At 45.1% G+C, this 26,412-nt stretch overlaps 2 protein-coding genes across 15 annotated transcripts in view; one reads left to right on the plus strand and one right to left on the minus strand.

The window, feature by feature from the left end:
- PRDM1 (PR/SET domain 1) overlaps positions 1 to 15,897 on the plus strand; it is a 104,192-nt gene extending 88,295 nt beyond the window's left edge. For 11 of the 14 annotated variants that reach the window (XM_068937919.1, XM_068937920.1, XM_068937921.1 and 8 more), the window contains 5 exons: positions 591 to 710; positions 4,022 to 4,274; positions 11,831 to 12,939; positions 13,250 to 13,378; positions 13,815 to 14,985. In XM_068937919.1, the coding sequence (XP_068794020.1) occupies positions 591 to 710; positions 4,022 to 4,274; positions 11,831 to 12,939; positions 13,250 to 13,378; positions 13,815 to 14,390 (2,187 nt within the window). In that variant the 3' untranslated portion in view covers positions 14,391 to 14,985. Of the gene's footprint in view, positions 1 to 9; positions 48 to 590; positions 711 to 3,645; positions 3,792 to 4,021; positions 4,275 to 11,830; positions 12,940 to 13,249; positions 13,379 to 13,814 lie in introns of those variants that run through there. The other 3 variants (XM_068937927.1, XM_068937918.1, XM_068937928.1) reach the window with 3 other exon arrangements.
- Positions 15,898 to 17,094: 1,197 nt separating this feature from the next.
- The window catches only part of ATG5 (autophagy related 5), a 119,215-nt gene continuing 109,897 nt past the window's right edge, over positions 17,095 to 26,412 (minus strand). The window contains exon 8 of the mRNA XM_068937933.1: positions 17,095 to 17,222. Within this exon, the coding sequence (XP_068794034.1) occupies positions 17,149 to 17,222 (74 nt within the window). The 3' untranslated portion in view covers positions 17,095 to 17,148. The remainder of the gene's footprint in view (positions 17,223 to 26,412) is intronic.

Genomic DNA, 26,412 nt, shown 5'->3' on the forward strand with positions numbered 1-26,412 from the left:
TGTCCAAAAGCCATTTCGTGTTCTGTTTTGTTTGTTACTGTATGCTGGTGAGAGAATGGGGGGGGGGGGAGTGTTATCTTTTTGTTCTCCTTTTAGCTATTAGGAAGAGCAAGCAAAAAGAGGGTAGGGGGAGGTTTCATTTTGGGCTAGAGGAGGAGGTTGCATTCCAATCTCAACAGAAAAGTTGGCTGTCTAGCAGTGAAGTGATCAATTGTTATTGAGTATTTTTGTTTTGTGGGACTAGACTTCTGAGGTTTGCCTTTGACAGGGGAAATAACTTATGAAAGGGTTTGACAGACTCTGTAAGCTTCACTTACTGTTTCTTCTTGTAAATATATGTTTCCACAAAACGCTTTTTTCAGTCAGTATTTATCGCTGGCATCCATATGTCTCAGTAAGACGTTAGGATCTAGCAGAGCTGTTCATATCGTATCAAACGTGGTTGATAATTTATTACCGTTTTGCTGATCTGTCACTAAAAATCTGTTGCATTGGGTGTTTTACCTTGTAAGATCTGAGGATGGGGAAAAGGAGGAGGAATTCTCAACTTCTTCTGGAGATGGACTGATCCTGTGCTGTTCTTTTTGTAGGTCACTGGAGTGATAAGCAAAGAGTATATCCCAAAAGGAACACGCTTTGGACCCCTGGTAGGAGAGATCTATACCAGCGATACGGTTCCCAAGAATGCGAACAGAAAATACTTTTGGCGGGTAAGCAGGAAAAAACAGCACCATGTTGTTGCAGTAAGCAGATCACTAAATGAGTACAGCCGAAAAGCTGGGTCACTTCCTGCTTCAGACCTGTGTGAATGCAGGGGGCAACTTCTTTTCTCTGCCGTATATGAACAGAATAAATGCGGTGAACGGGGCTGAGTAAAAGCGTGGCTCTCTTGGATATTGGGACTGTGTGGGTGGAGAGAGCAGGGGAGATGCATGGCTCTTCTTGGCTCTGTCTTTTGGGACAGATCAGTGCTTAATCTTATAAAGAAATGGTTCTGCTGCTTGCTGTAGGGGCAGATTATTTTGCATTTCTTCACAGCACAAAGTCATTCTTGTTTATGCTGATGTCACATACCCTTGATTTTTCCAACTATGAAGAAGCTGTGGAAAGTACTGCACAGTGTTTTTACTCTGAAATTGTGATCTATTTTGTGATTTTTGTCCCTGGATTTTGAGTAGAACTGCTATAATACAGTGCTGGTGATCTTCAGTATATATCTTTCAATTCATAGGCTTCTCTAGGCCATTTTAAAAAATGTTAAAATAGCAGTCTGTGGATCTTGGTGTAGAGAAAAGCCATTAATGGCGTGTAGAAGCGTTAGAGGTGATGCTTAATTTGTACTCTGTAGCATAGGCTGGAAGGGAGCGTCAGCCAGTTTGTTTTGGCTTGGGAACTCCGTGCTGGGGAATATACTTCCAGTTTATCAGCTAACACAATGCTCGGTTTCCTTTACAGACCTAGATTACAGACCTTCCTTACAGATGTATTAATTATTAGAGAGCATTCCTTCAGCCCCATCTCCTTCCATGGATTTGTTTTGCCGCCACCTAGTCAGTCAGGTTGTGTCTAAATCAGTGGCTTTGGGAGTATATCCAAGCTCCTGTGCCCGGGCGCCTGCCTTACCAATATCCCAACCTCATATCCAGGTGAAACCCAGGGCAGGACCCAGCATTCCCCCCGTCCCTGTCCTCCCACTTAATTGCATCATTTGGGGTTTCTCAGATTGTCTTCGTGCGATGTTACACAGCGTTGCAGAGGCAGTTATTTGCGTGGACACTTCCACAAAGCGTGCAACTGTGTTCACATTCATAAGGCTAAGTTTTTTTGTTTTGTTTTGTTTTTTGCTCAAGTTTTCGGGAGCTTGTGCCCAGCGTGGGACGCGATCACTACGCTGGCCTAGCCCTACCGGTTGTTAATAATTCAGCAGATGTTAGGAAGAAGGGCTGCTAACCATCTTGCAGGACTTTATTCATATATCGCAGTGAGAAAGATGACATCATTTTCATGATGTGATTTTAAGCCGTAATGCAGAGAGATCCTCGGAAATAATATTGTAGGAGTCATCTAAACGTCATTAAATCTGCTGCCATAATCCCTTGATTCATTCAAGACACGCGGCTGCAACGAAAACGAGTCCCTTCCGAAGGGTCCCAAGCAGGCTTGCATATGCAAAGGAAATTGTGGGAGATAACTTCTCACATGTTATTAAAGGCAGGCCGGGCTCGGCGGCAGGCGGAGGCCCATCTGCTGCGCGCAGGGGGGGAAACGTCCCGCGCGCGAGGGGGGAAACGTCCCGCGCACGAAGGCCCGCGGTGACATCATTTCTCGTAAGGGTGCCGTGACTCAGCACGTTTGCTTTAATCTTCTCGATCATACGTGGAAACCTAGTGAGATGGCAGAATTCAGTCCCACGGAGGCGTTGTGTGTGTGTGTGTGTGTGTGTGTGCGTGACCTCAGAGCCCTGATGCATTTTCCTTTTTCTGAAAAGAGAAGTACAGTAAATGGCACTATCTCCGGCCGGGTGCCTGGAAGCTGTCGAGGGCAACCATCGAGGGCAGCTTTAGAAAGCAGCTTCCAGCGGGCGCCGCGGCGCTGGAGCCCCGCGTTCCTGGAAGTTTGCGCTGCCGAGTAAACACAGAAACTTGAAAAAACTCCTCTTGATAGCAGAATTCACCCGGCTCCGTTCCATTTTCTCATAACAAACACACCGCAAAATCTCTCACAAGCCTCTTTGATGAGGCCACATGTATTTCCCCCTTCTCAGTTTACAGGAAGTTACTCTTAAAGAAAGTGATTCTGGTGTTTACTGCCCACGTTAAAGGGCCAGCCTGCCTTCCCCTTCGGCCTGTCTCTCTCTTTTTATCCCCTTAAAGAGAGCGGGCCCGGTTTCGCCGGTGACTGCTCGCTCATCAAATAAAAAAAGAAAGTGGTGCGAGCACAAAGGCAGGGACACACCGCAGAGAGCTTTTCTTGTTGAGATAAGCTGTATCTGCGCTTTAGAAAGGCATTTCCTGCTCAGAGAGATTCATCGCTGATGCAGATTGCTCCTGTTTAAGGTCTGCCTTGTGCCTGGTCATTTATTGTGTGAAACCGAAAGGCCTCCCTTTCGTTAAGCATGGACTTTTCTCTAACGAATGTATTTGCTGAATTTGGTAGATTTTAATTTTAATTACTTCCCTCCTTCTTCCCACTTTGAGCAACAGTAGCTTCTGTCGGCGGTTTGGGCTCCTTTCTCCCACAAGTTGCTGAGCAGTTTTTGAACGGGCTTTTTCTTTCCCCTCTGCGGGCAAGCCAGAGCGCGTCCCTTGATAGGAAAAGTGACTTCTCATCGCCTGGCCCCTCTCCAGGTCCAGGTCGTCGCTGAGTTATGGCAGGTGAAGTTCATCTCTGCCTCGCCCAGCCTTTCTACACAAGGGCTACAGTCCAACTATGAGCAAGCGCTCCTTTCGGACTCTCGGGGGGGGGGGGGTGGAGGGATGTTTGCATAGTTTAAACCTTTGGGCGGGGGTGGTAGGAAACTACAAGTACAGAGGCCATAGAAAAAGGAGAGAAAGACTCTGACGTAGCACAGCCGCCGCTCAGTCTTATACACAGGTGACTCAAAGCATTAATGCAAGCATGCACTCAGACCTGCAGTCATTAGCATCACCCACTTGTTGGTCGTAGCACCAGGAGAAGGACTCCGAGGTAGACTGTTCATGCAGGGAGAGGACTGTTCATTTCAGTTTTTGCAAGTGTCTCGGTTGTATGTGTCCTAGCACAGCCACACAGGCTAAGCAGAAATGGAAAAGGTAACGGTGTACTAACCTTTGAATAAGCATTTCTTTTCTTAATGCAGAGGAAATCGTAGTTGGAAAGAGAGACTCAGCCTGAATTGTTATTTCAGTAATCCTAATCCTTTTCTTTTTCTTTTTTTTTTTTCTTTCTTTTAAAAGCTTGTCCTCTCCCCTCTGGACTCTATGAGCGTGTGTTGTGTATTATGCATATGTATATATTCACATGTACTTCCTCTCTATCCCAGATCTATTCCAATGGTGAGCTTCACCACTTCATTGATGGATTTAATGAGGACAAGAGCAACTGGATGCGTTATGTAAACCCAGGCTACTCTGTCCAGGAGCAGAACTTGGCTGCTTGTCAGAATGGAATGAACATCTACTTCTACACCATCAAGCCCATCCCTGCCAACCAGGAGCTGCTCGTGTGGTATTGTCGGGACTTTGCAGAGAGGCTCCACTACCCCTCTTCCAGAGAGCTGACGATGATGAACCTCAGTAAGTGGATTACTGTATGAACAAAGAATGCTAGTAATGTCTCTTCTGCCTATATGATCTAATAATAAGTTGTATAATTACATAGCTGCACCGTCTGCTGTGTCACAGCAGGTAGCTTGGAGTGGAAAGAAGAGATTTAAAAAAAAAACAACAGAGTAAGTTCCCTGTGCCTGTTTAAATTTAAACAGTTATTGGTTTATAATCTGAGCGTTACCTGATGAAGTTCTGGACAAGCAGCCCAAATATATCCTCTCCCTTCAGAATCACAGATGTTGATTCACCCTCAGACTTTCAAAGTCGAGATCTCGTAGTGCATTGAACAAAAAATCTGCTTTGACAGCATATACTAAAGGCTGTCCAGTCATGCTCCCAAAGGGCTGCCCTTACTGCACGCGGAAGTGGCCATTCGCCATGACTCTGTCTAGGTGTCTGGAAAAATAAATGTTGACTGTATAATGTTCTTCAAGTTTTGCATCTAAGGTTATCTCTCTTACGGGAGCAAACCCCATGTGGTCTTCTAATCTGCTTACTTATTTTTTTAAGCTCAGTATGTTTTGTCCCTATTTCTCGGCTGTATATTTCAGCTTTCATTTTGTATTCAAAAATAATGGCAACAGCTATTAGCAGGGGGAAGAGGTATTTCCAGGAGTTTATCTCTGGGTTCTTCTGTGGTTTCTGACCATTTCCAGCCTCAGTGTTTTACTTTAATCTCTGCACAGCATGTCACCCAGAGCCCCTTGAACAGAGGGAGCGATTCCTGTGGACTTTCGTTCGACTCCCAGGCTACCTCCCCTCCTGTTAGCTGGTCTGAGATAGAGCAGAGCATTCTAAAATGTGACCTTACATCATGAAAGCGATGTCACAGACTCAGATTAATCGCAAGTACCTCGGTCCTCCGTGAACATCTTCCTTTCTGCAGTTTTTGTCTTTTCCTTTCCCTATCCAATGTAACAAATTACAGAAGAAAATTGGCTTTTAATATAGGCGGAAAAGAGGGAGAGGTGTCCTATGCTGCTATGTTCTCTATTCCCAAAATATCTCACCGATTTTGTCATTTTTGTTTGTATGTCGTTTCACCACTCTCTGTGCAGTTTATTTCCTGGTATGATGAGCTGCTGGCTTTTCGGTGGGACAGGTCAATAGCATTAAACGTTCTTGTGAACCAGCAGTTTGCAAAGTGCTAAACAGACCCATTTGGATACTAGCTGGGTGGATACCCAGATACATTCTCAGTTTTCTGCATCTGCTGGTATCTGAAGTTACCTTCCACAAGTAGTAAGGCGTGTATTCACAAAGTGTCAACAAATTAACTGGTAGCTCTTATTCAGGTGAAAACTGGGTGTGTCTGAATAATATCCCTCTTTAGTAAAAGTAGGTTTAATAAGTGGATTAAAACAGACTGGATCTTGTAAGAATTGTGTGTTTCAGCCGTGACAGTAGAAAGAACAGTCTTTGCAGACACAAAGATTGAAGCATCCCGTCTACTTTTAAAAAATTATCCCACGTAAACCACTTAGATATTTTATGTTAACGTGCAGACCAAGAACATAGCAGCATAGAGAAATGGACAAAAGTTCTTTGGCTTTTTAATTTGTTTTCCACTGCCAGCAACAGCTCTCATTTCTTTTTTGTATTTTTCCCTTGTCTTTGTAACAAACCCTGAAGGACTGTAGCTGCAGTGCAAACGGGGATTTTTTTCCCAGCGTTAATACTGGAACCAAATGAGCTTAAAGTGAATGTCGGCACTGTTTGGCTGGCAGAGCCCTTCAGCTTTCTCCTTCCTCTTCCTCCTAGGCTACTACGTCTAAATAAATCCCAAACTAGCAAGTTTCCCACTACCTCTCCAACTGTTCTTTCCGAGAAAAGAAAGCTTTACCACGGTGTCCTCACACTGTGTTCAGCTGCAAATAAAACTCAGAGCACTTTTCCTTGAATTGTTAAAGCTGCCCCTGCTGCAGACTTAGGGCTTTTTCCCATCAAAACATCTTAAAGCAATCTTTGAGTCAGAGATCAGTGCTCCAGCCTCCATGCTAGAGAGTAAGGCCCTCTCCAGCCTAATGAATCACTCATTTTCTGTGAGTAAAGGGCAACAATTTCTGTAGGAGGAGCAGCAGAGAGTGCCCTTCTCCCAGCCGCTAGCTGGGCAGTTTGGCCCGCTCTGAGAGCGGGGGGGGGGGGAGAACTGAGGTCCAGCCCCTCCAGACCAAGAGGGACGGGCCGCTGGCGTCCAGGCTCCCTCTTGGTGGGACTTGTGCCGTCAGCTGGGCACAGCATGAACATGGGGCAGCAGCACCCTCAGGCTTTCGATCAGACGTGGCCGTGGTCGCGGTATGTTGTGTCGACTCAGTCCTGCTGGTGTGTCTTGGGTGTGTAGCAAGCGCTGGTGCCCGTCAGAGACATTGGGAGAACCAGGACTGACCGCCAGCCCTGGCAGGGCAGAGGCCGTCTGAGGCACGCGCCGACAAAGAACTGCCAATGGTGCCTGAATTTTACCAGGTAAAATATAGGCAGTTGCTTTAGGCACCTCAGGGATTTGGGGATCAGTCTCTTGAACTTGAGCACTAAATGTTCCTCTGTACGTGCCCAAGCTGGTTGGGCCCCCAGGGAAAATGTATCAGAGAATTTCTCTGGCTTTATTTCCTGTAATTAGTAGCCTCAAAAATGAGAACTGCCACTTCAGAGCATAAATATATTTACACGTCCACATATAACATCTACTTGCCTCTATAACAGCAAACTTTCAAATTAAAGGTAACTTCTCTAGCATTAATTCATTTGTGCAGCAGAAGGAAAGCATGCAAATTCAAGACAGCAATTGGGCATGTACTTAGTTATGGGTTTAACCCTGTTCTCCGTGTTTTGTTGAGTTGGGGCCTTTGACCCAGTCCTTCAGACGCTGAAGCACACACCTACCTTCATGGCCATTGTTAGCTCCACTGGAGCTTTGAGTACATGCTAAAGTGCCTGCAAGGAGTTGCACAATGTTTATAGAATCAAGACTCCACATAATAGCGGGGAAAGAAACTGATTCTCATTTTAAATAATTCCATTTTCCTTCTTTTTGAGGCTATTGATGTTGTTTTCTGTCAAGATTTGAGATTTATCACCTTCAGATGGTGCCATTGTCCAGTAAATGGTTTCAAGTGTGATGGCACAAGATTTTTGCTTTCTGCTGGCGAAAACATTAATTTTCAATAATCTGTTAAAAGATGCTTAACCTCATTTAATCATGCCTCCAGATTGTCTGTTAGTCTTTAATATTCTTGGCATTTGGACTAGCAGACAAACCAGGAAGTTTGCTTAGGGGTTCCGCATAGTCTAGTGTTTCATTTCTATCTCATGAAAGCAGCATTATTTTGGGATACAGGGTGGAGAGGGTAAAAGGTTTTTTTTTTTTTTTTTTTTTTTTTAAAGATACAATTGCATTGACTCAGAACATGGCTATCTGATAATAATGTTCACGTATGGCAATCATGTGATGCAACTTCCTGCTATTCATGGCATATTTGTCTCATCAGTCAAGCGCAGGCAGGTGACAACTTATTTTGGTCAAGCTTCAGAAAAAAGTTAGAGTTAGGAGCAGATAATTTGCATACTTAAACATTTGCTGATTTTTTTGTTTGTTTGTTTTTATAAACAATTCTAATGGGATATTTAAAAAAAATCTTTCAGATTCTAGCAAGATGAACTTTTCAGTGCTTGATTTTAAAAATGTGATTTGTTTTTTATTCTTCGTGCTGGGCCTCATAAATTTGTCCTTAGATAAAATATACTAGTTGTTTTCCCTTTTGTTTATGGCCGGTTTCACTTTCTGGTTTTAAAAGCTTTTCTATTTGGGTTAAGAGGAAACATCTGCATTTGTTTTAAGAAAAAAAAAAAAAGGCTATTGGAATCTTCAAAAGGGCACAGGCAAATGATTTTTAGATGACATAAAAGATTATTTTCATAAAATCAGAATTCGGGGCTAAATTTGACTTAATATTGAGGATTATTTGAAGGATCCTTTAAAGACCTTCTTTGAGCAAAATGTTTTCAAAGTCATGACACATTGCCTTGGACACAGAAAACAGATGATCAAATTATATACTTCTAAATGCTGGTCTCCATTCTCATTTTGAGTGGAAACACTCTTTGTTTTGCCTGCTTCACAACTTCTAGGTTCTCTTTCTACTAGCAAAGAAGGTTCTTAATTTAGATCGAAAATGTGAATCGGCATAATTAAGCTTTGCCACTCAAAGTGTTCAGTACCATTTCACTCTTGAAATTACTATTGAAATTACTGCCTGCCTACAACCGTTTTTCAAGTTTTTAGAAAAAAACAGATCTTTGTTTTTTGCAAAGCCTTTCTCAGGCTACAGCTAGAAGCGTCAGAATGAGAGCAAAACCAACAGCTATGCAGCAGGTTGTGACTGGAACATCTATATTTAAGTTAGAGTGACTTCAGACGTCCCCTCCGCTCAGGTTTTGTTCATACTTACACGAGTTTTTGTCCCTTTTTTTCTTGCACGCGTTCACTAATCTCAGATCTGAGCACATATCTCTTGACCTCGGTGACGAGCAGTTCAGGCTCCTAAAGAGACACGGGCTGGTTTTTTTTCTTTCTCAGATCAGTAAATGACAAATGCAATTGCACTGTTCTTGTTTTGCCATGGACCCCTTTTCTGTGTGTCTATTCCACAGAAACTAGACAGATCTTGGAGAAGCGTGTGTCTGTATTTATCGTATATGTATACTCATGTATGTATATGGAGTGAGAGAGAGAGAAACACGTTTCAAGAGAGAGACATTTGTGACCAGTAAGAACTGAAATCTAAAATCACAAGTTAAAAAATCCGTTTGTAAGAAATCTCTCTCTTTAACGTTGAAGCATGGCTTCTTTCAGAGCAACAAAAAGGGTCGTAAACCTCTGAGTCAGGTTCAGCCCTGGTTTTAATCCACATTCAGTATAAGACATAAGAACACCTCCTTGGCCCCCGACGTTACCGTCTCTTATTTTGCACAGCGTTGACACCCTCCTTTATATATCCTGAGCTCTCTGGTGTTCCCCGTGCTCAGGTGATGGGGGGGGAAAAAATCAAGTGGGGATTTATGGAGCAAAGCTAACGCAGAAGCTAGAGAGATCCGTCACGGTTAGACGTGAAAAACAACCTTTAAGTATTGCGATTTCTGTCCGCACATGGAAATTAATAGGAGGGGAGGTTTTACGGGGAACCCTGAAGGGAAGCGGCAATTATCTTTTAGTCTGTCACAGGGGGACGTCAGGCGGTTGTGTGCAGAAAGTTATATGCTCTGCGTGAGCTTCCTTTCTGTCACTCAAAGGCTGGCTCCTGCACATAAGGCACGTACGTTCCCCACCCTAAATGTTTAACCTCGTCACGGCGAGAGCCGTTCCTCCCGCAGGGGCAGCCCGAGTTTCTGTATCGCTTCTCCTACGGCGTTGGCACTTCTTCCTCTTCCCCTCCCCCTGGATTCATTGATTTATTTATTTATTTTTAAAAAGAAAAGTGTCGATTTGAACTTCCTGCTTGACAGACCCCACTGAGAAACCGATATGGGCCTGATAAGGTGATATTTATTTATGTTTTCTGTTCCGGGGCTTCCCGGGTCCCTCTTGGCCCCCCCGCCTCCCGCCTGCGCAGCTTTCGATGCTTCCCGGTCAGCCCTCGCTGCTGATAGTGTCACCGGGAATGTTTGCTCTGAGACGCTGGCACGGTGACAGGCAGCTGATAAGAAGATGAAGATAATATTCCCCGCTCCACACTTGTGGAGCTACTTAAACCTAGCAGGACCTACATGCTCTATACCCTAAAATCTGGGTGGGGATTTAGTGAATTAGCCATTAGTTTGTGAGTACAAGCAAAATCGCAAATGAAAGTAGATGATTTCTCGTACCAGACGACATGATACATTATTCAGTTATCTTTGCAGCAGCTCTGAATTATACTTCAATACCTAGAAAAGCAATTGGGAAGCTGTCTGCACACCTATGTGTGCAGCATGTGTTTGTATGTAGTATACCACATATTTCATCATAAATATTTTCCTTGCACATATCTGTGTTCAATCGCGCTTCATTGCAACGTCAAAAGATGCAAACTGCCCACGTCACTGAATTTGCTCGCTACTAGTCTAACGCTCTTGGAAAAAATACACTACTGTAAAAGCAAGTTGCTGTGAGTTAGGAGCATGCTTTGAAAGCAGCTGTTTTCTTGGATACGTTTAATAAATGGCTGTTTCTTTGCCTTATAGGGTAATGTTGCCAAACGATAGATTCTGTGAGGGTAGTGAATAGCGAAGCAAAGAATCTGTGATGAAAGCGGCCGCTTCCATCTTCCCTGCAGGGTTTAGCTGGTCCTCCAGAAATTAGAAACAACTGTTTCTCACCCTGCTTAGCGAAGTAAGAGGAGTCAGTCACAAAAGTAGAAGTCTGGATAAAAACTTTTGAGTCATATACCTACCTATGGTGACTTGTACCTCCTGATGGAAAGCCTTGTGCATAACTAACCACAAATATGAAACCTTCTTGTAGTTGTTTTCCCCTATAATAAAATATCTCACCAGTAATCATTCCAAGATTATATAACTATTAACTTTAGGAGATTAGATAAAAGCAGGATTCTTTTTCTGTTGTATACATCTTTCAATGTAGTGTTTGTATTACATTATGTCCAGATAACAAGGTAGAGTCTTTGAATACAAATAAACAGTATATGTCCTGAGCTGAGCCAAATGGATGCTAGCTTGTGTTTGTTTCTAAATGCATATTTCTTTTTCTTTTTTTTTTTTTTAAGTACATTTCAGCTTAAGCTGGGGCCAGCTATTCTTGCTTTCTTTTGCTTTGCTTCAGCATATTTTTTTTTATAAAGTACAGCTGTAAGCAGAGGAGTTTTGCATAGACTGAATGCCACAGAAATCTGCAGTAAATAGTCTGCTTTGTTGTAGATGTTCCTAAGCAGTATATTTAATGAGTAATGATCTGTTTACTGATGGAGAATACCTTCTCTTTGAAGAAGGCTTTCATCCTAGCCAGCCATGGCTTTTTTGGTACTGTAAGTAATTGAACTGGCTGGTGAAGTGACTGCTGTGGTTTGGCAAAAGCTGATTTGTCATGCCTTGTTATTTTAGTGAGAAACATTTCTGGGAGCTTGCGTTCTGCACAGGCTTTCTGTTAAACCTGTATTGTGAACAAATGCTTGTTACTTCATTTATTAGATATACAGCTTATATAGATAATCAACAGTGAATCTAGGCAAATTTAAGGGAAAGGAAAGGTGGAATCAGTTTGCAAAGTGGAGACTATCACTCTGCAAATGAATCATCCTCCAGATCTGTATATACTGGCTCATGTCCCTTAAATTAACAATGCTTTTGATTAACACTTCATATCAGCAGGCATTTCTTTCCACAGCAGTTAATTTTTTGGCGAGTTAAGTGATTGTTCACCTCCAAGACTGGCCCTTCCTTCCCAGTAAATTTGTAGGAGTTAGATTGTGTTTTGAAAAGAGGTAATTGTGGTGGCTTATCTAAATAATCATTACCTTGTCTTTGTATTTTAGCACAAACCCATGTTAATCCAAAGCAGCACAGTGCTGATAAAGATGAGCTCTGTCAGAAAAGCATCCCAAAGAAGGAGCACAGTGTGAAAGAAATCCTGAAAATGGAATCCAACCCTCCGAAAGGAAAAGACTTCTTCCAGACCAACATTTCACCAGTTGCTCCAGAAAAAGACTTGGATGATTTGCGCAGGAACTATAGCCCTGAGAGGTGTTTCTTCCCTCGAGTTGTCTATCCTATCCGACCTCACGTTCCTGAAGACTATCTGAAAGCTTCCTTAGCGTATGGGATGGACAGACCCAGCTACATTACTCACTCACCCATCCAGTCATCTACTACACCGAGTCCTTCTGGGAGGAGCAGCCCAGACCAAAGTTTAAAAAGTTCAAGCCCTCACAGCAGTCCAGGGGTCACAGTTTCACCTCTGGCACCTACTTCCCAAGAGCACAGAGAGTCATACTCTTACGTGAATGGCTCATACGGCTCAGAAGGATTGGGGTCTTATCCTGGATACGCACCCCCCAGCCATCTCCCGTCTGCCTTTCTCCCATCCTATAACCCCCACTACCCCAAATTCCTGTTACCTCCGTTCAATATGAGCTGTAATAACCTGAGCGCTTTGAACAATATCAATGGCATCAACAATTTCAGTCTCTTCCCAAGGATGTATCCTCTTTATGGCAACCTGCTCAGTGGAGGTAGTCTTTCCCACCACATGTTGAATCCAGCCACGCTCCCCAGTTCATTGCCCAGCGAAGGAGGCCGTCGACTGCTGCAGCCTGATCATCCAAGAGACTTCCTCATACCAGCACCTAACAGTGCCTTCTCTATCACGGGCGCTGCTGCCAGCATGAAGGACAAGCCATGCAGCCCCACCAGCGGGTCGCCCACCGCTGGTACAGCAGCCAGTTCAGAACACATAATGCAACCTAAACCTACCTCAGTGGTGTTGGCTGCCACCGGCGGTGAAGAAGCCATGAATCTTATTAAAAGTAAGAGGAATGTGACCGGTTACAAAACCCTTCCATACCCACTGAAGAAGCAGAACGGGAAGATCAAGTATGAATGCAATGTCTGCTCCAAGACCTTTGGCCAGCTCTCCAATCTGAAGGTAGGCAGTGGAGGATAAGACATATGAGCCTTCTTGGAAGGCTCTGGTTTCCTCCTATAGGTTATCTAGGAAAAGCAGGGACAGGCCTTTCTTCTTGGTTAGGCTATTTATCAGTTTGGGCTTTATTCCACATCCCCTGCCAAGACAGCATGGTTGTAAAGACAATGTTTTAGAATTGGTGCCAGCTAATTAACTGGGTCATAGTCTATTTTGGCAGTGGGGTGGCTTCTGCTAACTTTAGGAAACGCTTGAAGGTACTTTCATTATGGTTACTGAGAACTGCAAGTTTAAGCGCTTTGTTTCTCCGTAGGTCCACCTCCGAGTACACAGCGGAGAGAGACCGTTTAAATGCCAGACTTGCAATAAAGGCTTCACACAGCTGGCGCACCTCCAGAAGCACTATCTGGTACACACAGGAGAAAAACCCCACGAGTGTCAGGTATGTAACACACCGTAGGGACAGCTTATCTCGGAGGCCAAAGGGACTGTAGGGCCTGTGCCCTCCTCGTCCCGTGTGCACACTCAGCGTGGCATGTGCAGCGGGTTGCGTGACAGAACAGCGGCTGCTCAAGAGTCAAGTCTGTATCACAGCAGCCTCCAGCCCTGGCATGCCAAGTGTCTGTGAGACAACGTGGTTGCCTTTTGCCTGCTAGAGCAGCATCTGCCCGATTCAGTTCTGCCACGCCAGCCATACCTTAAACGCTATTCAGCAAAATTTAAATAAAAGAGGTGGGGATTTTTTACCCCTTGTGAGAAAGTGTAAAGATATAAAAAGCTGCTGCTTCATCATGCCATCTCCTCCTAGGTGTCTGTGATTTAAAACATAAAATCCCCTCCCACTCATTCACTGTTTTTCTGCCGCCCCCCTGCACTAGGTTTGTCACAAGCGATTCAGCAGCACCAGCAATCTCAAAACCCACCTGCGGCTCCACTCTGGAGAGAAGCCTTACCAGTGCAAGCTGTGCCCAGCCAAATTCACCCAGTTTGTGCACCTGAAGCTGCACAAGCGTCTTCACACCCGTGAACATCCACATAAATGCATCCACTGCCACAAGAGCTACATTCACCTCTGCAGCCTCCAGGTCCATCTGAAGGGCAACTGCCCTGTAGCTCCTGCCTCCGGCCTCTCCATGGAGAACCTGAATCGAATCAACGAAGAGATAGAAAAGTTTGACGTCAGTGACAATGCCGACAAGCTGGAAGAAATGGAGGACAATATCGACTTAACATCGATCGTGGAGAAGGATATACTGACCATGCTCAGAAGGGAAATGGAAGGAGCTAATCTGAAAGTATCTTTACAGAGGAACCTGGGAAATGGACTTATCTCCTCAGGATGCAACCTTTACGAGTCTTCAGATATGTCAATTATGAAGTTGCCTCACGGTCACCCACTACCTCTGTTACCTGTAAAGGTCAAGCAAGAAACAGTTGAACCAATGGACCCTTAAGACTTTTTGGCAAAGTGATTTTTTTTTTTTTATTTATGACTTGGCAAGTCAGGGTGCCTGTAGCAGTTGCTTGTACATAGTTTCAATGCTGCAAAGCAATCTTGGCTTACAGTAGTTTCCCTACGTTCTCCAACTGAAAGACGGAACTCCAAAGTTACTGTTTTCTCAGGGCATAAAAAGAGGCAAAGGACTGTGCATTGCCTCGCCAGTTAATAAAAGACAATCATCATCTATCCATAATTATTTTTTCAATGATAGTACTTCATAATTTATTATGCAATTTATCATTCTAAAAGCAATAATTAGAAAAATGTTTACAATGACTGGAAAATTCATTGTAATTTTTACTCTAAATGTTTTTATTTTTTTGTTTTATGGCCATTCTTTGTAGATACTTTTTTCTGCACATCTGTTTTAAAAACCTAAGATTAGGGTTTTAGTAAATGTGTTTTATGTACCAATGTCTTTTAAACAAATGTGGGTTTTTGTATTGCCAAAGTTGGACATTTGACATACAGAATCCTAGATCAGTTGGTTTGAAAAACATGCTGTGTACTCTTATGTGCAAATCACCCCATTGCGAATTAAAATGGAGAAAGAAAAAAAAAAAAAGGCAGTAGCAGCAAGCAGAGAAGAAACTAGTACCCCTGGCTCTCCGGGGACAGGAGAGAGATTCTTCTACCTGCAGCTGTACCCAGAACAGATGGGGCGCAGCAAACGCCTACTTGCCATGGACAAAATACATTAGGTTGTTAGAAGACAGCTATAGCCCCACACGTTGTCATGTAACTCTATGACCAAAGGAATGCATCTGCTTGAAGTGGCTCTTCCAAAAAAATAATCATTTAAATTCTTTTATTTCCAAAAGCAGTCTAAAAACAAACACGCAAATATTTTTAATATTCTCTTAAAAGAAGTTTTTTGGCAGACTTTTTTTCTTCCCCTCCCCTCCCCCCCCTTTTTTTTTTTTGCCAGAGCCTTCCAGGGATAAAAAGGATGGTCAGATTCCCTGAGAAATAAGGGATTTGTTTTTAATCTGTATTTTCCTCTCCCACTTTGCCTGGGTAGAAGTGGGGAACAAAGTCCTTTTCTGGCACATACATTTTTTTTCTTCCTTTCTGTACGACTCAGATTTTTCTCAGTATTTGTGTTTGTACATTTTGTGGTTAATTTAATTAAAGATGAAAAGGGCATTGCAAAGTTGTTGAACAACAGTTACCTCAGTGCTTGTGTCCAGTGGTGCAGACAATGCTGTTTTATCTAAATGCTTTGCTACTTTAGAGAAGAAACCAAAATGTGCACAGGGAAAGATAGAATGCACGTCCTTTTATCTTTTTGTTTTGCTAAGCCCAAAGACAATATGGTGACATTTGAGGTGTAGCAAGGAATACATGTATATTTATAGATATATTTATACCACTATACTATATATGTATATGTATATATATTTATACCACTTAAGTTGTGAGCCAAACCATGTAATAAAACCTATTTTTCATCTAAGTGTGAAAATCAAATGTTATCCAGTTTTGCATATTACCAGTGACCTCAAAACCAGAAGGTTGTGCTAAGGCATTTATCACTTGCAAGTGCACGTGGCACAGTTGCCCATGTGAAGCCTGAACTTGCAAACACCTTATGTGAATAACTCCACGCACGCGTGGAGTCTCAAAGAATTGAGTGGGAATTATCATGTTTGCAGGACCGGGGGCTTCGGTCCCCACCTCTCCTGGCAACGTATACTGTGGGGAAGGAGGAGGGTGGTCAGTGAACAGGCAGCCAGAAAACTTAACTGAAAGAACTTGAAAAGAAGCCAAATATTACCCATGTGTGGTGTAAGTACAATACACAATGAAGGGTAGAGTTCAAGTTAGTTGGGGTGAGCGCATAGTCTCATTTTACCCGGCCGTTAAAAGAGTTGCATGGTCAACTCACGTAAATATAAGTAGCATTATTACACATTTTCCCTCCATGTATATCTTTTTGTCTGTTTATATTCTTATAAATTAGAATGTTAAGAATAGCCCACTTCATCAGTCCAGGATTTGGTGATTTTTTTTTTTTTTCTGTAAACTTCATTCTAATGCCTTCTGTTAAAGACAATCCTGACATCTAAGTCTCTCACCACAGCTTTTGAAGGACTACAGTTCATTACATTTCCACTCCTGCAAATTGTGAGGCTGACATCTTTTAAATGTAGCAATAGTTCATAAGTATAGTACTTACCTGTAGGATAAACCAAAGTATCACTACTCTGTCACTGGACACACACTTTTCCTATTATTTGCCTGTAGTGCTTTCTTGTATTTGATACAAATTTTACAAGAATTTATATGCATCAGCTTTAAGAATTGTTACTTCTCTTTACTGTTTCCCCCTTCCCTTAGAAGTTTTACATGTGAATGTAGCATCAATCAACAGTGTTTTGGGGTTTTTTTTTTGTCTCGGAAAGACTCTGACCAAAGTTAACAGGCTTTTTACTTTGCTAGAACAACAAACTATCATATGTTTACGTATTGGTTTACATCATTATTTATGTGCAAATTGTCAAATGTAAATTAAATATAAGTGTTCATTGCTTTACTGATGCTTCACTTGTCTTCAATATCTTTACACTGGCTGCACGCACAGGGCGGTCGGTCCCAGAGCGCCGTCCCGGCGGCGCCGCCGCCGCAAACCCAGCGTACGCTGACAGCGATGATGTCTCCGACAGTGCTGACTTCTGCCTCTGTGGGCTCCGATTTTCCACGGTTCAAAGTTAACGAATGACAACGCCAGAGCCCAGCACCCTGTTTTGTTCGTTAAGGCGCTCTCTCAATTTCTGATCGATCCCTTTAAAAAAAAAAAAGCACCTTTTTTAGAATTCTTGGTGTTTTGATGGAAAGACGTGAACGCTGTCTGCCGCTCAGAGAGGTAACCAGGGCTCTCGTTTACATTTTTCCAAATGATTGTCATTTCTGGCCTGAAACTGTAACCACTGGGACCACAATGACACAAACAAAATGTCAGCATGAGACCACTTAGTCCTGTATCAACATGGTGGGAACTGCATTCAAAACAAATGTGGATCTGTTTTCACCGCTCGCAAATGAGATGTGCATATGAACGCAGCCTAGAAAAAGGTCAAGTGTCCTCCCCCCGCCCCACCACCACCACCACAACCTCAGCCAAAAAGCAACAATGTGCTGGGATGCCTCAGAAAGCTAATTCAACATTTGCTACTTCCATCATTTACCGTGAGATCTAAAACAGAAAGGCCATGTGCTGTCCTTCCCTACCTGAATGTTAAAGAAATAATGTTCCTTTTCATATTGAGGCACTCAACACTGTATGATGTTTTAAAAGTATTTCACTGTCCTCTTAAAATTCGTTTAAACATCTGTCTCAAGAATTTGAAATACTGCCAACACAGAACTGTGGAGTTAAGAAAACCAGAGCACTGTTGTCATAAACGTGCCAAATGCAGCATGTTATATTCCTATATTCGACAGAGCTATTGCTGTAATAATTTTTTAAAAAAACATAGGATAACCGTTACCGCCATAAATCATACTTCATTACTTGGCAGAGCATTACTTTGCGCTGGAGAGTTATGTCCTGGGGACACTTGTAAGCTTTAGAAGATGTTTAATAAAACACATTACATAAAAAGACAATGCACATTATAGATCGCAGCCTCACAAGGCTGAGCCCAGCAGCTGTTGCATTTGTTTCTGGCAAAGCCAAAGCCAGTTAGAAGTCACTGACGGCAGCATATTGTGACCAGAAATACAGTGGGTTTCAATACTGATGACAACAACAGCAGCACGACTGCTGCTAAGAAGTACCCGTTACAAGCACGAAAAGTTGGGGGGTGGGGGGGGGGGGGTTGTTTGGTTTGGTTTTTTTTTTTTTGTTGCTTCAGTAAGATGCACTGCCGCCAGGCCAGCGGTGCCAGACCTGGCTGTCCTTCCCGAACTATAAAGTCCCTGCTCTCTTAGCTGGCTCTCCGGGGGCGAGAACTAATGCCCGGTGCCGGCAATTAACAGCCCGGAGGGCTGCAAAGCCGACCTGACTCACCGAGGCGCGTATGAGCCCTTCGTGCTTAAATCAGCCGCTGCCAGCACACAGCGTCAGCCCAGCACGTTGCGGGACGGGGCCCAAACCCTTGCTGGTGTTTAGAGGCATCACAATGAGGAAAATAGTTTGGGGGTGTAATTAAAGGTAGCCAGGAAGCACTTGGGTAATTGCTGCCGCTGTGGCGGGGCCCAGGCATGCGCCCTGCACGCGGCAGGGACCTGAAAAGCAAAAGTGCAGGGGCAGCCTAAGAAAAAAAGCCACTGAGGTATGCAAGTAAGGTTTCCCTCTCCATTCCCCCCCCCCAAAAAAAAAAAAAAAAAAAAGATTTACTGTTAATAAAAGGAGTCTCAGGAGGTTATTAGGCCGTTATTAGGCGGTTATGAGGCCGATGGCTGCCTGGTGGTTCCCTTTGAGGGATACAAAAACGAAGCATTCGGCCTCTGTATTTGCAAAAACACACGGTGCATCTTCCAGAAAAACTGCTGCCTGCTGGGCCCTGGCTGCCTGAGGCTGCTCAGCCCTCCCAGGGTAAAGGCAAAAAAAAAAAGAAGGAGGTTTTGCTCTTTGCTTTCTTTTAAAAAGGAACAAGGTCTCTAAACAGATATGCCTGTGCTCACCTGCTGGGTGACCCACTCTGATGCCTTGCTTTCCTCCCCTACAGTGCCGGTCAGCTGCTGGGACTGGGACAAGCTGAAGACATCCTGGCAAATTTAGCCACCTAGCTCTAACCAGTCCTGGCGAGGGGGCTGGGGGAGGGAGGGGGAAGAGCTTTTGTTGAAAGCTCATCACTTTGCAAAAACAAGGGTATTTAATTTTTCAGATGATGCAGGAAAAAAGGGACATCCTGCAAACTGGCCGGCCCCTTCCTCATGAGCAGCACACAAAAGTGCTGGCAAAAAGTGTGCTTTCTCACCCATTGAAGCCATGTCCTCAAGAACTGCAGACCATGGATGAAGGTTCAGTATTTTCAAACACATTGCACAGATCTGCTTCCTCTTTTTTAAAAGGTGCTGGGGAAGGGTTCTCATCAATTTGCTGTGGGGATGGGAGGGGAAGAGGACGTGTCTGCCTAGGTGCACGCTAAAGCTTTGGGTGCGGAGTTGTACTCTTATCCCATCAACAGTCAGTTGCTTGGAGGCATGCGTGAGCAGACACCACCTCTGCTCATCTCGCTCAATGCCAAACCTCTTCACCTCCTCTGTGACAACCTGTAGTTTGGCACCAGGCAAAGGATGCAGGAAAGCTCAGTGCTGGACAGATTAGGTGACACATTCTACCTTCGTGAAGGCCTCAAGTGGCTCAGGCCAAGCAGCTCTGCAACCTCAGCCTGAATGTGAGCAAAGACACTTGACACATCATAGCCCAGGCTCCCAAAAACATCATCTCTCTTGCCCGTGTCCCACCCTCCGCTAGAAGAATGTTCCTGGTGCCCTCGTCCAGGGCGGGTTGTGCCAGCCATTGCATTAGCTGAAGCCCAGCACCTGAACGTCTATCTTCTGGCATCTCAGGTATGGGCATCAGCTTCACATCTGTTCACAAATTGCTTTCTGGATGCCAGGGGCGGGCGGGGGGGGTTAAACACACTCCGGTGCTGCAGGCCATCCATACCTCCATACCAAGGCCTTGGCAGAAGCCACGTGGCAGGGTGAGGACCTGGGCTCGGGGGGCAGTGGCAGCTGCCAGGAGGAGACGTTTGCCCCTCGCCCACAGGGAAACCCTGGAGCAGGAATGGAGGCAACTTGGGCCATGGGACACGTGGGCTTCTGCTCCTCTTCGACGCGCAGGCGTCAGAGTCAAGGTTTACGGCAGAAGTCTAGGCCCAGAGCATGATGACAGGCAGCACTGGGGAGATGCTAGAGCACCTCCTGGAAAAGGGATACGCAGCACCCCACAGAACAGGGAGACCTAGCAACGCCACGGAAAAGGGTGACAAGCGCTCGCCGCTCTCCCTGCCCCAAGAGGCAAAGGCTGGGCAGGTTTGTGCCACGTGGGTGCTGTGACACTTCCCTCCTCTGCCTCTCCCAGCACGTGCATGCGGGAAGATGATTGGGATGCCAAACCAGGTAGGTAGGTGTGACCAAATAGCCCTATTGAAAGGAGTCAAACCAGTACGACTTCCTTATTGCGCAACGATTAATGAAGGTCCTCACCTCTTTTTTTTTTTTTTTCTATTAATTGTGAATAGGCAAGTCCTCCATCATTTCCTTATCCAAGTGCCCAGTGAGATTCCTTGCAGCATTCCAGCTCCAAAGTGGCTGCACTGCACTGGGAAGTGAAGGGAATCAGGTAATACTGAAGCTATGTGCAACAAAATAAAAGAAAGACTGAGGATCTCTTCTCTGGCTTGCCCACGCAGAGGAATCAAGCTGTCACAACAAGATACCAGGTTTAGGGTTATGGAGACCCCCAGTGTTCATGCATTTACCAGATGAGTTTTACATGAGCAAAGTGGAAAGTAACTTTTGGGCAGGGAGATGAGCATGGTAGTGAGATGCCCGCACAGGATTTCTTGGGCTCTAGTCTCGGTTCCCAGATTCGCTCCGGCTTTTCTACAGCAAGACTTTCTGCATGAGGCTCCTCCTCCTGCCCTCAACAGACAACATTTGCTTTCCGCATCCCCAGTCTATCTATCTTGGGTATTTGGATAGCTTTTTTTTTTTCTTTTCAGGATGGGTTCGGCATGTATTTACAGGCTAGCATAAACAAGAGCTGCTTTTGTTTTCAGCCTCAAAACCCCATGCAGAAATCATTCTCAGTGTTAAGGTCTTCAGTAACAGGAGGTTTTTACTGGTTCTGGTTATACGGGGACCGTGGCCCAAGGCCGGGACCCGACTAACGAGGTTGGGTGGCGCCTTGGAGAGGTTTCACTTTACTTGCAACCTATCATGAAAAAAACAAAAGTTAAAAATGTTGTAGAAACTGTAACCAGGTGCGAAAGGGAGTAAGGATATATGAAAAGTGAAAATTTGCCTTTTTAACAAGCCGTTACAAGTTAGTTGAGTATTGAGGAGGGAACATGCACTGGTGCTTATAGTCATTCAGAGAAGACTTTTTTTGTTTTCTCTCTTTCTCTTTTTACAAGACCGAAGGGTGCAGAATGAGGCTCCTTTTCTAACCTATATTGCAGCAATTTGTGCATGTCGGTAGCTGTGGGTGTTATGTATTTTCTACTTTGAGTGGTAAGTTTCGGTTTGATTCCTCTCTCGAGAGCTGTGGGGACAGTTTGCACTTGCCCTATCGATGCAGAGTACAACCAGCACCGCGGCGAGGTGGACCCAGCCTCTGGGCACTGCAAACTGATCAAAATCTCTTTAAGCGTAGAAAAGCCAAGTGACAACCAAAGTGCTTGTTTCCTCCCTGCAACCCATCCTCCAAAGGCGTTGCGCTCAGGGGGGTGAATAGGCTGTTCCCAACCACGGCGCTTGCCGATGCCCAAAGACGCCTCCCTCCAATTTCTTGGGTATTTGCAGCACCCTGCTGCCACGAGCGGTGCAAATTTGGCCCCCACCAGGGCCAGGTGCCAGGAGACTGCTTTCCTGCTGAGGTTACCTAGAATATTTCAGGGTGAATTTGGGCTTTAAACCGCAGTCTTTATGTTCGATTGGTGCCTGGAGAAGGCCTGTGCTCATTCCCCTTCCCAGCCAGGGCCGGCCCCACTCACGCACCTCGAACGAGTCTTGCTTTGAGCCACAGACCAAAATTGTGACTGTGATTACAAGAGGGCACCGGGTCTTTTGAAAAGCTGCTCCGAGTTTCCCTCCAAAGACTTAATGCCTTAACAGCAATCCCTGTGCCCACCGATACGGCTGATTTTCAAACCAAGAGTGTCATCTTTCCGTCTAATCCCCAAAAGGGCCGGTTAAGAGCCGGTAGCAATATTCACGTTCCCCGTCCCCCTGCCCGCAGACACGCCATGGCCAAGAGGTGCCCCTCGCCCGCTCCTGCAGCAAAAAGACTGTTTTTGCCCAGAGAAACTGCACCTTGGCTTTAAAAAAGCCTCCTCTCCAGAGTCTGCTGGGAGCTGTGACCACCATCTGCAGTCCCACTGACTTTAAGGTGCTTTCAGTGCTGTCCTGAGCAAAAGCCTCCACCTATTTTATTTAGGAGCGCCAGTGACAAAGAAAGACCTGCAGAAAATTTCCCCCTTCACCGGCAGCCATTCTGCAGGAATTGAACCCAGACCCGCCGAGGAGCCCAGGCATCCTCCCGCACCCTCCGATGCCGAGCACCGCAGCTCGCTAGCAGGCCTCTTCAGGAAATATCTGAATATTTCTCAAATGAAGTTATGACCTACATAGCAACCAACAGTGAAATGCAGATTTCCTCCCACCCTCCAAACTGCTTGAGGTTTTTAATTCGCTCCCCACTCCCCCACCCCCCCCGCACACAAACAACATTCAGGAATGACTGTGTTGTTTGCTGCACAGTCACTTTTCTTGCTTGAGTTCAGAAACGAGTCTGGGAGGCCACACAGTGCGGCCGCTGCACATGCAGCTCCCTCCACAAGGGCGCCGGGCTCCTTGGGGCAGCACCAAGGCAGCACAAGCACTTCTGCTAGCTGGGGGGAAATGGTCCTTATTTTCACGGTGAGCATCCCCAAAGGGGCAGGCATAGAGGCCAAGGATGCAAGCTGCAGTGAAGGTACAGTGCCTTCGGTTTCCTCCAAAAATCTCAACCACAGCTACTTGTCCAAATGAAGGATGAAGATCTACATGGGTCCTCCTGGACCGGCAAACCCTTTCTGCTGAAGCAATATACACCTCCACAAAATACCTATGGGCTGGTAGCAGAGCCTCATTACACATGAGCATGCTAAACCCAGGTGTTTGCTGCTAGCCACCTGCCCACCAACTCCCTCCATGCAGGTTAGCGACGACGGCAAGGAAGGGAGCAACCCCAACCCGTGTTGGGTCTAACTCCAAAGGCACAATCAGGGCTGGGCCCAGCCACAGAGTTTAGCAGCAGGTGTTCATTTCCCCCAGATGTGGAGTATTTAAATCTGGGAACACCTCTTGATGCCATTTTTAATTCATTTCATTTTTACATTTGTTTTCGATTTAATTTTTTATATCAATATCCACTCAGTGAGGTACAGGGAATGTATCTGAGTTTAAGCTTCTCTAATAATTGAGATTTAAAAGCTATTTTGTTTTGTTTCAATAGAAATTTCAGTATGTCAAGGCCAGAGATAGATAAATTTTGCAGGAAGAACAGAGAAACAGGAGTCAAGGCTGCTAGCTTCTGGTTTTGGTACCTTCATTAACTGGTAGCAAGGTCTGGAACAAGTCAGTTGACCTTCCCATACAACACCCGACTCATTTGTAGAGTAGGTACAAGACTTGTGCAAGTTGTGGTGTAAGAAAGACTAATATTTGTACCATGTTTTGAGATCCTCTGATATGTAAGAGCATGTATTTTTGTTGTTCATAGAGAAGACATGTTGTTTATATTACTGTCTGCAATATTATGATATTTAGAAGTTCTCATTTACGGGCTACAACTACCCCAAACACAATGAAAACTCTCCCTGCCCCAAGGAGCTTACAAACTAAGCACTATTAAAAACCCAAAAACCACAGTGGCGAGCTGCAGAGCTTAAATTTCCATTTTCTCTCAGCATTTTCCCACGAGGGGATTGCATGTGAGAGCACACAACACAGAGTCAGATCACGCCTGGTTCGGTTGCTCTGGCATGCCATTTGGCAATACAAGAATGACATAAATTAAAGTGAAACCTCTTCACCTCAGTCTAAGTGAAAATGTAAAGAAAGAGGGGGGTGAGGAGGAAGGGGGGTTATCGATCCATATCTACTCAACAGTCAGACCTGCGGTGTGGGGGCAACAAAAGACATGCCTTTGCTTTTTCAGAAACTAATAATCTATAGAGAACCATTTCCTTTTCTGCTGTTAAGATAACACATTCACCACTTCAGCTGCATGCAAATAATTCGCGGCTCTGCCTAACTAATTTACCTCTTCGATGCAGACAGAAGGAGAGAAACCTCCCACCAGGGCAGACTGACATGTACACTGAAAAATGAGCCATCTCACCCAGAACTTTCTGAAATTTTCAAATACTTAGAGAACAACGGTGCCAAACAGATACCGCAGGAGAGATACAGTTTCATGAGCTTAAATGGGTATTTTTCACGGTCTTTGGTTCTGCCTCTGACCCACATGTGGGTTCCAGTCTGGAACTGACATTATCCAAAGAAACGCATTTGATATCGCTTCACATAGACCACAGCTGGTCAACAACTCATCCCAGATTTAAACACAGTATATTAGCTCTCATTTGTTGCCAGAAATATTACACACCATTAAAAGCCTGGGCCCCCTAAAAGTGTGCTGAAAATGAGTGGCCCTTCACTTCACATCGCTTGGAAACAAATGGGTATCGGGTCGGACATTTGTCTCCATCTGACGGAAATCTCATTCCAATCAAAATGTTAATGCTCCTTTCACTCGCTCGCGCTCGCGCCTCTCCCCCCATGCCAGGGCAACACTCGTCAGGTTGCAAAGTCAAGCACTGAAAAGCTACGAAATGCCAGAATTAATTAAGCTCATCCGCACATATGCTTCAGGAGCAGCCTGCGCCTGTGGGACCACATGCGATTTTTCCCACAGGACTTTTTACCTCGCCGAGTGCACCAGGTGGGGTGATGCTCGTGCACGGGGGCAACCACATAGCCCCGGCCTTTGCACCCACGCTCCATAGCAAACCAGCATGCCCAAAGCAGCAAAGGAATTAAATACAAGAGTTGAAAGACAAATGCTCTTTCTTTTGGCACGCAGGCTTTTCAGGACAATTTATCCCAAACTGTTTTTTGGCTATAGCATCTCTCATGCTAACTCCAGCTGTCCCTAGGAGCACTCAGCACTTCCACACATTCCTGGCTTTCAAATCGGGCATCAACAAAATCAAGCCCTACAATGTTTAATGGCCTGTGGAAACTCAGCCCAGTGACTTGCCCTACGTTACATGAAATTTCTTCGTTGGTAGGAGCCAGTGAAAAAATCTGGTTCTCCCAGGCAGCGCCCAGCACGTGGGCTTTCTCGCGGAGATTGCCCCTCCGCTTACTCCACCCTTTTCAATAGAGTCAACCACCAAAGTGTGGGTTCTGCAAATTAGAGCCTCCTTTGGTTTCGGACGGCAAAGGTCACGGGGAAAGGTAACACACATCCTGTAAAGACCACAGCATTACACACATCCATGAAGGGTCTGAGTCAACCTTAATTATGGCTTTTTTTTTTTGGGGGGGGGGGGTATAATTCTGAGCACCCAAGTCTGCAGCCTTCATGCAATTTTTAACACGCTTTCCCGGTGACTTCCTAGGTTTCCGGAAGCACACAGCCCAATTAAATAAACGCCACTATGTGGCTGGCCCAGGATATGCCAGTATAATGCAACAGGATTATATTTTTTCCATGAATCAATCAGTCAGCCACTGAATTTCCATGAATCGTTCAGCTCCTGTGGCACTGATATCAAGAACAGCTCACTGACCATCACGCAGACTAGCGCTGAAGGGTGACGCTTTGTAGCTGGGTTTCCTAATATTAGCCACCAAGAAAAAGTGGTGAGACTCCCACAGGCTGGCCTCAGTGCCACGCTTTGGGCGGGGTGCCACAAAAACACATGCTTTTGTCCCATACCCAGATAGGCCCTGTCCAGCCTCTCCACCTGGCTCTCCACAGCAGTCCCTGTCACCCTTTCCCATCCTCATCTTCGCTGACTCCCAGCCCCTTGTCCCGGCCCCTGTGCTGCCCCAACTCCCCGCTCCCTCCCCAGGGGCTGCCAGCCCCGTTCTGTGCCGTGGGGCGAAACCACCAGCAGCTTCCCTGAATCTTCCCAGACAAGACCCAGCTGAGGGAAACCGTGAAGCACGTCCTTAGCTTTGAAAAATCCAATGTCTGCTAAGCAAAGGGACCCATGCAACTATGGCAAGATGAAGATGGCACA

This window comes from Struthio camelus, chromosome 3 (genome assembly GCF_040807025.1).
Source record: "Struthio camelus isolate bStrCam1 chromosome 3, bStrCam1.hap1, whole genome shotgun sequence".
Classification (NCBI taxonomy): Eukaryota; Metazoa; Chordata; class Aves; order Struthioniformes; family Struthionidae; genus Struthio; species Struthio camelus.